The 12,657-nt window shown below is 45.4% G+C and overlaps 1 protein-coding gene across 1 annotated transcript in view; it reads left to right on the top strand.

The window, feature by feature from the left end:
* LOC136373269 (ubiquitin-conjugating enzyme E2 R2) overlaps positions 1-10,984 on the top strand; it is a 123,413-nt gene extending 112,429 nt beyond the window's left edge. Inside the window, exons 4-5 of the mRNA XM_066338176.1 lie at positions 8,505-8,639; positions 10,039-10,984. Coding sequence (XP_066194273.1) covers positions 8,505-8,639; positions 10,039-10,258 — 355 coding nt within the window. The 3' untranslated portion in view covers positions 10,259-10,984. The remainder of the gene's footprint in view (positions 1-8,504; positions 8,640-10,038) is intronic.
* The last annotated feature ends 1,673 nt before the right edge of the window (positions 10,985-12,657 follow it).

Raw genomic sequence — 12,657 nt, 5'->3', positions numbered from 1 at the left:
CTTGATCGGGGCTGACTTGAGAATGGGACAGAGGGTAATGGGAGATAGCACAAAGCAGGTGGCAATTCTACACTATTTGGTGGTTTCTATCTCCAAACCTCTCCTTAGGGGAGGAGGGGACAGGAGCATGGAGGGAGGAACGCCAGAATTGGGGTATTAACTGGGGCATTGAACTTTTAGCATTCACCAAACTCTCTCCCAAACTCACAATCACTTGATAAATCAAATGAAAAATTGGGTAAAACTTGCAACCCGAAATTTCCCCCTACTTTGTAAAACAAAAATCTTTCTCCCTACTTTTTTCCAAAACTCAACTGACAAAACAGATTCTCGTGTAATATCTGTGAAATGCTTAAAAATCCAGCAAACAAAAACTTTTAAATCACTTTTAGACAACATTATTACTAACAAGGACTTTAGAAACTTGGTAAAAAACTTCCTGCTGCTGGATTGAGAATTTTGCTTTCATCTTGCATCCTTGCCCCTCCCACTGGGTTAAAACAGGGGAAAAAAAAAAAAAAAAAAAAAAAAAAAAAAAGTGACCTTCACCACAACACACTCGCTGCTCCGGTGGGTGAAAAAAAAAAGCCTCTTGTGGAGGTTCTGTTGATGCAACCAGTCCTCAACGTCCTCGACAATCCAGAGGGTTGTCAGTCAAAGCCCTCAGGAATTTCCCCAGAAAATTGAGGTTTCCCCTCGGGGAACTAGAACACCTGACTGTGACTTAAATCCAGTGCAGGGGCTACTGGAGACGCTTTCAAAGGAGCTCACAAAGGGCCCCAACATTCAGGCATCCACGTTGTCCTCCATTTGATGCCATGTGGTGGAAATGCTGCAACCTTCTTTGAAGCATCTCCTTCAGAAGCTGCTTGGAGTAAGGCCATGAGAACAGTCATTTCAAGTCCATGTACACACACATGCCACAGATAGCTCAGTGGAGGAAAGACAGGAAGGACCTTCTGTATGATGAATTCCAGCAAGGGTTTATTATGTTCACCATGCCAAAGTGATCAGGGAGAAAAGACAGACCATGTGGTGCTCAGTGGTTAAGTAAGGGTCAGGAGCCAATGATCTGAGGGCACAGGGGTGGTACAAAGGGCAAGGCAAAGGGCAGCAAACCTATAGGGGGGGATGAGGGATGAACAACTGGGGTGAGCAGGGTCAACTGGACAATGGGGGAAGCAATCTAAGGTAGATTGGCAATAGTGCTGCAGAGCACCATGGGGGAAGTCTTTTCTTTCAGCCTAGGCAGGGAAAACTCTCTGGTAGATCTTTCCAGGGCAAAGCCTGGAGGTTTCCCGGAGGAGTTTTAGGGTTCCGAGTAAGGTACTTCCTATTCTTACATTTTAATCTGATTTATTATCCAAATAAGGTTAATATAATTGCCTCTAGATTTTTATAATTTGAGAAATATTCTTGCTCTCAGATTTATTAGACATTGGTTCCCCAACTTGAAATCTGTTATTTATTGGCAAATCCATGTAAGGATCTCAGGACACTTGAGGGAATACAGTGATTTGAAAAGGATTGTCTGACAGTTTAACTCACATTTCATCTAACTTGGCTTCACAAAATTCATTTGAAAAGAGCCTCTGTCAAAGCAAAGATCCAGCAAGAGGGATTCAATGGATTCTTGACCCTTGAAATATGATTGTGACATACACTGGAAAGTGCTGAACTAGAGCTAACATAGCAGGAGACTAGGAATTGTAGCAGTCAGCAAATTATAACAACTGATGTTCCTCCTGGAGCATGCTACTTGAAGGTTAAAAAGGCCCAAGAGAAATGGTGTATCTTAGCTGCATGAAGTCATGAAGGGCTGGGAATCTGATCCTTAGAGCTTGAGGTAAAGGTTATCCAATACACCTTTACCAAATACACATTCTAGTTCAGATTTTTAAAAAGGAAAAATAGGCTTAAATACTATCTTAAGTTGTTAGATTGCTAAGCTATGTTCACCTGTCCCTCTGCTCAGATGGCTAATAAACTGTTTTTTTCATACATCTGATATGGTTAGGGCTAGGTGACAAGCTTCACCTTATAGTTAGAAAACAACTTTGGGCATTAGTTGCTTATAATGCACACACATTTTGAGTATTTCACAATATACAACCCTAAAGATTGACATGAAACTTCTTATGGTACTAGTTCTCTGATTTCTGCTTTCCCTTACCATGGTGCAGTTTTTGGTGCTTACTCTTGGAACATGCTGGTCTTAACAGTGATATTTGGAGAGAAAACATTTCCTCAGCTGTATCAGCAAGCAGAAATAAAACTTCTCCCTCACTGTTAGCCTGCTGTCTGTGTAACCTAGGGCTTCCTTTCAGCTGCTGAATTTTGTATATACACTTACTACAGATGACTGTGGTTGAAGTATCTGGAGTGAGGAATGTCACTCTTCAACTTTGAGAGCACCTGCACATCTCTACACCTAATGGTTTGAAGCATGCTCAATAATTTTTTTAAACATAGTCAGTATGGACTTTCCCATCACTTGGAGCTAGATGAGGCTGGCATAAGTAAATATAGCAAACATCCAGCAAGAGGTGAAGGGAATGCAGCTGTGATCTGTATGGTAGAAAGTATTGCTTTTCTTATGTCCCATAAAGCTGAGGAAGTGGTGGCAGGGCTTAGAGGTTGAGGCTCTTCAATAAATTTTAGTTGCCTTTCTCCCTATCTTGCCTGACCTCACTCTGTCTTTTGAGGTGCATAGGCCAGAATTTAGCACAATATTCAAGATGTTGGTACATCTATATCTGTGCTGATATATGATGCCTCATCTTACTATTGCTTTGTTTTCTGAAAATACCCATTTTTGTTGGCTTTTTTTGGGTGCTTTAGTGCATTAAGCCGTTTGCAGAAACTGTTCAGATGTAACATTACTTTCAGTACAGTCTAAGTGATACTTTTGTTGATATATGGAGAGAAAAAGGCAGTTAACAGTTCTGATTCCTTGAGCCTCTACTGGCTTCTCTCCTCTGCTCATAAAGGGGTGTAGAGGAATTGTCCTGGTTCCAGCCAGGACAGATTAAATTTTTTTGCAGTAGCCATGAGGGGGTGGAGCCTGGACCTGTGTGGGTGCAGCTAGGAGGTTATTTTATACCACCTCACATCATTGCCAGGGGTGGAGGTAGGGCACTATGGCTTCTGAGAAGGATAGGGCTTCTGGTGGAGAAAACTGGTGTGGCAGGAGGGGGAAACCCACCTGCCATATGTTCATTGTTGCTCAGGATCCATGGTGATCATTTTTGCATGTGAATCACCCTCCCTTTTCTACACTTTTGTTATTTATATTGTTGCTGTTATTGTTTTGTTTTCTAATCTCATTGCCGTTTCCAGTAAATTGTTTTTATCTCAACCTGTGATCTTTTGCGTCTCCCATTGGCGGGGGGAGGGGAGCCAACTGCAGGTCATGGTCTTTTTAGTGGGAGTGCTAAATTGGGGAATACCATTCCTAAACCAGGACAGGCACTCATTCTGAAGACAACAGCACTGTAAACACTTAAACCAAAGTGATATGGCAGCTGATGAGCAAATGTTGTCAGGCGATTGAAGAGACGGGACTCATTGCTTGGATGCAAAAAGTTGGTTTATTGATCACAAAGCTTTAGTATATATACCTTTTCAGCTGTAACTAAAAATAGCTGCTCGTTTAAGCAATAATAACTATAGCAATCATATCTTATGTTTCTTAATAACATTGCTTAACTATAGGCAAACACAGACCCGTACAGGCACATATGGACTTAACATAAGCTAAGCATACTCAGCATACCATTATCTTATGCTTCCCTCTTCAGGGTACCATCTGCCACGGGCGTACTGCCTGCCAAGGCTTACGGCCTACTAATGCTAACATGTCCAGTTCTGTAATGAGCTGAGCAGTACTCTCAGTCCTGCTCTCTAGCTTCATCTCTACATACTCCCACACACTGTCCCCCAGAATGGGGTGGGGGATGTAAGAAAGCAAAGGTAGGTTTTAAATACCCACTCTTCATGCAAACAACTTGCATGAAACAGCATGCCAGAAGAACCTCACCTAAGGGAGAAACAGATCCATAACTATACTGGAGAGGGTCAGTCTGTATCCAGTCTGGTGCAGTATGTGATGCTGAGGATGTTTTCAGTCACACATGGTGGAACTTTTTTATGGTTTTTGTCCTGTCAGATCCCCTGTTCTGGGATCCCTTCCTGTTTCTATACCTTGTTAACCTTGCTTACCCACAGCAGCAGGGTTTGAGTTGGAGAAGACTGGACAGCTCTTAAGGATATCAGCAGTGATGGAGCTGATCTAATGTGCTGGTCAGAAATGAAAAGTGCACAGTACCTCACCTCTAATAGACAGTAGATAGAGCATGGTAGAATGGGTGCTAAATCCAGATGTGAATTCCTGTCCTTGGCCTTCTCTAGATTTTGCTTGCTTTACAGTAATGATGCTGAAGCTGACATGCTTGCTTTGCAGCCTGATTGCTGAGAATTCAAAGGCTTTTAAATGAATTCTTGAGTTGAAGTAAAAGGTGGTTTCTTTTCTGCCCAACATTCCAGTCTGAGCAGACAGCTTTCTCCAGAGCTGCTGTTCTATTTCCTATTCAAGCATATTATTTGGAAAGTAAATTATATATGACTCTCCTGATAGCTATGCTGAACAGTCTGGCCGGATGCAAGTGTTTAGTTTCAAAACCTTCCTATAAACTCTTCATCCAAATGGCCAAACATTTCCTGGAATTTTATCCCAGATAAATTATATGCTTGTAGATATGCTCAGCATGCACTGCTCTGAATGTGCCTCTAAATCAATTCAAGCACAGTTGGGGCTGTAGTCTCCTTTAATCATGTTCTGCAAAGCAATTGTTATGTACTGCTGTATTTCAAGACTTATTTACTTGTCTCTGGTGGCCAGGTGTGTAGAGCTGCCTGATGGGATTTACTGCTGAGTTTTGTGCTGGTTGTGACACTGTGTGAGGAACAAAGGGCTGAATCTCTGAAGTGCAGAGTTGTAGGAAATTCAGTGTGGCCTGGGTGAGGGAGGTGGTGTTTGTCCCTGGTAAATGCCAGCAGAGCAGGGCAGCTGGCTAGCTCTGGGCTGCTGCTAGAAATCCAGGAAAGCAGGCTGTCTGCCAGAGTGTTGTTCCATGCCTAGTGATCGGCACTTGGCGAGGGAGCAACACAACCCCTGGGGTCCCAAGAGTCCCAAGCAGTTGCCGTAGGGTCAGTATTAAAAGGAGCAAAGTGGGCCTCACATGCAGTCTGAGGATCGTTTATTAAAACAACATAAATCGTAACATAACTTGAACGCAAAGCAGAGGTGAGGACGGGGAACAAAGGCAGGACCATGGATTTAAGGGACAGAATCAGGGTGGAGTTTAGGGTCAAGGGGCCAATAGGGAGAAGACCGGGGAGGGACACAAGATAGGGTTTACAGATCACAAACCAATGAGGAGGATAATGTGAGGAGATTTATATAAACAGACCAATGGAGCCTCGAATAATAGGGAATTTCCCAAGGGGCAGTCCAGGCAGGGGCTGGTACCAGGGGAGACTGACAGAGAACATTCGGGAATAAGGGATATATATCAGGGAAGACTGACAACCCAATGGATGGACACAACCCAGGCTAAACCACCACCCTGGGGAGGGTGAAAGGGAACAAACCATATGGTATTAAAACACAAAATTATAGACTACTACACCAGGGGTTGCATGACTGGCTCATGCTGCCTTTGCTGAGTACCAGCAGCTCAATCTTGCTGGGCCCTTGGCAGCTTGCCTGAGTGTTGAGTACAGCAAGGGGAAGACAGTGCAGATATTTTTCAAGTACTGCTACAGCAGTCTTGGCACACAGGATGAGGAGAGGGGAGACCTGGCCACCGCTCCAACCTCTTAATACACTGTGGGGTAGGGAAGGCAGTGCAGCCTCATCTGATGGCCTTGGGTTTTATCAGTCAGGGGAAGCAAAGATCCTGGCTTTCTGCTGTGAGGCTGAATGTCATGAAGAACAGGCTCACCAAGCATGTTTCCAACCCTACAGCATCTAGAGGTGGTACAGATAAGCTGAATTCTGGTCTGATACAAGCTTTACTTGCTGCCCTGTCACAAGCATGTGTACAGACATGATAGTCTGTCATCAGATTAGGTCTTCGAGGTTTGTATTGTGTCATCTTCCCTATGCTGATTGTGAGAAACGACCTATCACTTTAAAAATTTAAAGGTTTATTAAACCTTAACAAATACAACAAAGGACTGAATAAAGAAAAAGGACAGTGCACTGGGAGTCTGTGACCAGCTGCCACAAGCTCGTTGACAAAATGGCTGCTCTGCCTTTTATACCCCTTGGTGTTGCATCAGGCAACCCTGGCCCCTCCCAAAATCTGTCAGTCAACTCTTCTTCGCCGTCTATTGGTGGAGACTACTTTCTTGCAACTTAATTGGAGGTCAGGTGTTGTCATCCCCCTCCCCTCCCCCAACAAGCTTTTCCTATTCTCAACTGCCCCATGCAAGGGGCACATGTACACACCTTCCCTCCACATGTCCTGGATAACCCAGGCTGTCCTGTTGCAACCATACAGAGGGGGGAAAAGGGGACTTTTGGGGAGAACAGAGGACATCCAAACAACAAATCACAATAACATAACCATACATCAATAAAACTTCTTTTAATTTACACACAGTATTCATCCTCTAATTGCGAGAGCCAATCATCATATTACCTATCTAAAACACTGATCACCAGAGTCTGAAGTTCATAAGTATTTGCTTTTACTTCAACTATTGTCCTGTTGCCTTTTTCCCAACCTGGAAATAAAACTAGAGATAATTTTAGTAAGGAGGTAATATAAAAGGGTATCTTTATTTGAAGGCCTCCAGAGGCAGTTATGGAAAGATGTCCACAAAAGCCCACCTCTCCCCCCCCCAGGGGTGAATACATTTTTTATAGGTTTTAGGAAATGAGTATAATTGATAAAAAGCACCAATTAGGAAGACAAGTGCTGATGCAATTCACCCCAGGTCAAGCCCCTTCTCTGGAGCCCCCCCTTCTGCACTAGTTCTACTTTGTCCATGAAATGTATCTCGAAGAGTTGTTCTCAGCCTTGGTTCCCAGGAATAACCAAGATAGGATAGGGGCCTTGTATGTCCCAGGGCTTGGAGCTCTGAAATTTATTTTGTCTTTCTGCCTGGGGAAAGGCCATGGAAAAGTACTGGGAAAACTAGTCACTAATACAATAGGCTACAGAGCTACAAATATGTGTGTGAAGAATATAGAAAACATATAAAAGGAAAAAAAAAAAGGCAAATCACAAATGGCATCAGTCCTTAGTGTATTGGGTTTGCATGGCCAGGTTTTGACAGCTGGGGGTTACAGGAATGGCTTCTGTGAGAATCTGCCAGAAGCTTCCCCCATGTCCAGCAGAGCCAACACCAGCTGGCTCTGGGATAGACCCACTGCTGGCCAAGGCTGGGACAATCAGGAATGATGGTAAAACCTCTGTGATAACATATTTAAGAAGAAAGAAAATAAAGTGACTGAGCAGTTGTAATTGCAGCCAGAGCAGGGTGAGAACATCTGAGGAACAGCTCTGCAGACACCAAGGTCAGTGGAGAAGGGGGGCAGAAGGTGCTCCATGTGCCAGAACTAAGAATCCCCTGCAGCCCATGGTGAAGACCATGATGAAGCAGCTCTCCCCCTGTAGCCCAGGGAGGACCCCACGCTGGAGTGGAGGGATGCCTGAGAGGGGGCTGTGAACCTGTGGGAAGCACGTACTGGAGCAGGCTACTGGTAGGGACCTGCAGACCCATGGAGAGAGGAGCCCACATTGGAGCAGATTTCCTGGTAGGACTTGTGATCTCATGGGGGACCCACATTGGAGCAAGCAGTGCCTGAATGACTGCACCCCATGGAAAGGGACCCACACTGGAGCTGGAGAACTGTCTGTGGGATGGACTCATGTTGGAGAAGTTTGTGTAGAACTGTCTCCTATGGGAGGGACTCCATGTTGGAGCACAGGAAGGACTCCTGTCCCTGAGCAGTGGCAGAAACAATGGATGATAAACTGACCATAACCCCCAGTCCCTGTGTCCTTGTGCTGCTGAGGGGAAGAGGTAGAGCTGGGAAGAAGGGTGGGATGGAGGGAAGGTGTTTTTTAAGGTCTTATTTTACTTCTCATAATCCTGCTCTGATTTTTTTACTAATAAATTCAATTAATATCCCAAATTCAAGTCTGTTTCGCCTGTGATGGTATTTGGTGAGTGATCTCTCCCTGCCTTTATCTCAACCCATGAACTCTTCATTATATTTTCTCTCCCTTGTACAGTTGCAGAGGGGAGTGAGAGCAGCTTTGGTGGGTGCCTGGCATCCAGCCAACATCAACCCACTACACTTAGATATCCTTAATTATTCATAAGTTTTGATTTTAAACATGTTTCTGATGCATCACCTAAAGAAGTTCTGTGTATCCAGAACCTGTGAATGTGTTAGCTCTGACTGCTGTTGTGATTACCTGTTTCAGGACTATCTTACTGAGTGTAATCTCTTTGCTTAATGAGCCAAACACATTCTCTCCTGCCAACGTGGATGCCTCAGTCATGTTCAGGAAATGGAGGGACAGTAAAGGAAAAGACAAGGAGTATGCTGAAATCATAAGGTAAGCTTTGCTTTGTGTGATGCTGTGCTACTGGCCTCCGGTTTTAATCCTATGAAACAGGCTGATTTCAAAATTTGTTGAAACCAGCTTCTCGCTGTGGTTGCTCCTTTCAAAATGAATTTTACAGCTTTATTCCAAGTTCATTCTTCTGGACAGAAATGGTGCAAACTTCTGTCTTTGTATTGTTCTTTTTCAGACTAATATGGCATGATGCTCTGCAAAACCTATTGTCTGCTAGTAAATTCTAGTCTAAGTCTCTGCGTACCTTTGAGGACTGCTTGCATTGCTTGGGATGTGATTCAAACTGCCTTCATGCTACTAATTCTGTGCTTAATGCACTCATGAATCATAATCTTGTCCCTCCAATTTGAAGGAATATCAGTAGGATTTGGCAAGTGCTTGCACAGCTGGGTGTGATTAGCTGGAAGTGCTGTTTAGTCTTGACTGCCCTTTTCTGAGAAATTCATGGTTCATCAGGTGCTGTAGGGAGATGATGTAAACTTGAGCCAAGATTGCTGTGGAGTGGCAAATGGGCAGCCCATACTGCAGTGGGACTGCTGTCACACTTGCCTGGGGGAAGACCACATATGCCTTGACTGCTAGCTGGATATACCCTTGATTGGATCTATGCAGGACAGTCAGTCACTGTCCTGGGCTGTGCAAAGAGCCTTGCTGGGAAGTTATTTTAGTCCCCTCCAGCTCCATTGGCTTCAGCTGGATGTACTCCATAAGCAGAGTATGGCAGACTGAGCATGTGAGTGGGAGTAAAGAAACAGGCTGCCATCTGCTCCTCTCCCTGCTGGGAGGCAGCAACAGTTCACAGCCTAAGTACTGCTGAGAGGCACCAGCCAGAGCCCATCCTGGAGCAAAGGGAAACACTTGTTTCCTGCTATCCTCAGTCAGTGCTGAGGTTACAGCTGCATTTCAGAGTGCAGCCACATGCTCTTACCCTCCAGTGGGAGCTCAGAGCTGACAAATGCTTGTGGGAATTAGAGTTTTGAGCATGCTGGGGTAGAGTCATCAGTGGTGGAGAGTCGCTGTGGATAGCATCTCTGGATGGCGTTTCCTAAGTCATAGAAAATCTGTGACTATCCCTTCTGTAACAAATGCAATAGAATTTGCTCTGAGTTCTGACAGATCTTGAATGCAGTCCTGTAGAATAATTGATTTCATGTGTTGCTGAGAGTGTGTGTGCTGCAAACACCCTTGGAGTGCTCCCAAGCCTGGTGCTGCAGGAACTAAATCTGTTTCTAGTGATGCTTGTGCTTCAGCCAAACATCAGCTCTCCTGACTGAGCTGCCAGGAGGGCTGGGCAGGGGCTGGTTGGGAGGTGGGGAGTTGAGCCACACTGCTGCCAGCACATGGCCCTGCTCATGGTGCTGTGTCCTCCTCCCCACAGGAAACAGGTTTTGGCTACCAAAGCTGAGGCAGAGAAGGATGGCGTGAAGGTCCCCACTACACTGGCAGAGTACTGCATCAAAACTAAAGTGCCTTCCAATGACAACAGTTCAGATTTGCTTTATGACGACTTGTATGATGATGACATTGATGACGAAGATGAGGAGGAAGAGGATGCCGACTGTTATGATGATGATGATTCTGGCAATGAGGAGTCGTGACCTGCTCTCTCTATTCCCCTGTACTGCCCTGTCAACTCAGGCCAGAAGGGAGCAGTGGTAACCTAGCAGCAGTCCAGCAAAAAAGTAGTGGTGGGAGGGGGGGGATCAAAAAAACTTTGTCTCCTGCTGTCTCCTGTTGTATGGATCTGTTTGCTCCTTTTTTATGGACCTCTTAGAAATCCTCCACAGAATGTCTGAATTCTTGCATTCTTAACCCTTTCATCACTGTATTATGATTTATTTTTTAAAAAGAAATTCCCTTTTTCACTTCTCTACAAAATGCTCACAACAAAACAGGTTTGCTTGTGTTTAGATTCTTGAATTAAATACGGTCTTGCATTGAAATGTTTAATGTATTTAAAGCTGGAACAAACCCATTGGAAGACAGATTTTCAGGAGCTCAAGTGCTGCATTTACTGGGAAGAAAAAATCCACGCAAAGCAAATTGCGAGGGTTTAGCTGCTTCATTTACAGTAATAGTGTGTGTACATTTGTTTAGCCTTGTGGTGATGGCTTTTCCTTTATAAGGTGTGGGGTGGAAAGTGTAAAACTACTGTGTGTTGAGCTTGATGGGATCTTACTGAAAGGTACAGGAATCTGTTTAGCCTGCTCAAATTAGGAAATAGCTGGCCCCTGGATCCCCAGAGGACACAATCAGCTTTGTCTCTGGAAAAGGCTTGTGATATGAACCCTAAAATAAACACTTAACACTTCACAGCTGTACAACTGAGCCCTGGGTTGCATTATTTTTTTCAGACTAGGTTTGGGTTGAAAAAGTTCCATTTAGCCATTCTGCTGGGATCTCCTCCCCACTGCCCCTCTACAGAGGGAGGAAAACAGAAGAGTATCCCACTGCCTAGTGGTCCAGCATTCATCCTGAACTTCTTTTTGGCAGTGGGAGAGTCTCCTTCTCCAGTGCTTGCTAGTAGGCCTTGCTTCCTGCAGCCCAAGTCCAGTGCTGGCCTGAGCCTTCTTTCTGTTGCCTATGTAGGTCACCTGTTGGTAAATGCAGCTCTGCTGTAGCTCTGTGGGGTTGGCAGAAGATAAAGCTCCCTGGGGCAGCCAGGCTGTTCCTATGCCTACATTGGCTTCTGGGACATAGGGCAGAGAGATGGATGGGTGCTGGGCTCTCTCCTGCCTGGCTGGCTGGGACATGGGTGGTTGTGTGCAGCCCCACAAAGAGAAGGGTACACTGCTTTCAGGCTGAAAGAGAAAGCCAGCAATCAGGGTTAGACAGCCTATTTAGGAGTATGCTTCAGCTGGTGCCCTGAGTTCAGCCTCCTGCATGTTTTTGGGAGCTCTTGGCAGAGCTTAGGGCCCTCAGCACCCTCACCTCATTGCAGTGTGCTCTTGTTCAGCTGTAGTGCAGTGCCCTGAATTCACCTTTCACATAGATAGGCAGCCAGCCCTGCACTTCTGCGCTGAGCCCTGGCAGCCCTGGGAGCAGATTGGAGGTGCTGGCCCTGCTTGGGCAAGACCCTCTGTTCTCACAAGAGGCTGTCACCCTGATAAGAACTGCAGGCTCAGGAATTTGGTATAACTTGGCAGTTTTAATGATACATCACCAGCTGTAGTCCCTCAAGAGGTACTTTGGTGGAAGTAAACTTTGTTCTGCGATCAGCTTGGTGGGAAACAAGGAGCAGGATGAGCATGAGCAAGCTTAAAGTGTGTTGCCTGGAGGGAGAGGAGGGGAAGGCAGCCCTTCAGGAGGGGAGGAAGGCCTGTGGGGCTCTGTTTAAGTTATCAGAATGCAGCAAGGACTGTCCCTGTCCCTCTGCCCCAGCTTGTGCTAGTGTGCCCTCAGCAGAATGAAGGCAGCCCAAGTGGTAATACCTTGTCCCCAGTGTGTTCTATGATGGTCTGCCCTCCTGCTTGCTTTTTACCTGGGGAGGCAGCTGGAACCCTCCTGAATTGTCCCACAAGGGCTCCTTCAGGTCATCCTTCCATCAAGGACTAACAGCCCCTGGTGCTTTTTGGAGCCAAAAGCGGACCCCCCCCCCTCAGCTCCCAGCTTCACACCAGCCCTGGGAGGGTGGTGCTAGTGTTGGCAAATGGCCCTCTGGCACTCCTTGATACAAGATTTGTCTCAAGGCCACACTGGGCCAGGAACATCAGTCTCCAGCTTTGGGAGGCTGTTTGGGGCATGAAGGAACAGTGTATGGCAACATTGTGCTGACTTGGTTTGAAATTATACTGCATCTTTCAAAATTTCCCTTGTATTTTTGACCACCTTCACTGTATGCTCTCCAGTGAGTTGTATTTTCAAGCTTGATGTTGTAAGATGCATTATCTCATGTTAACCTTTTTAAAGACAAAAAGCAACCTATTTTGAGAGCTCTGATCATAACCAGACTAATTTCTCTTCCCCACTGTCCTGTGCAGTGTCATTGCTTGTTGAC

Source organism: Sylvia atricapilla, chromosome W, assembly GCF_009819655.1.
Source record: "Sylvia atricapilla isolate bSylAtr1 chromosome W, bSylAtr1.pri, whole genome shotgun sequence".
NCBI classification, from domain to species: Eukaryota; Metazoa; Chordata; class Aves; order Passeriformes; family Sylviidae; genus Sylvia; species Sylvia atricapilla.
This window is presented reverse-complemented; position numbering and strand designations above follow the sequence as displayed.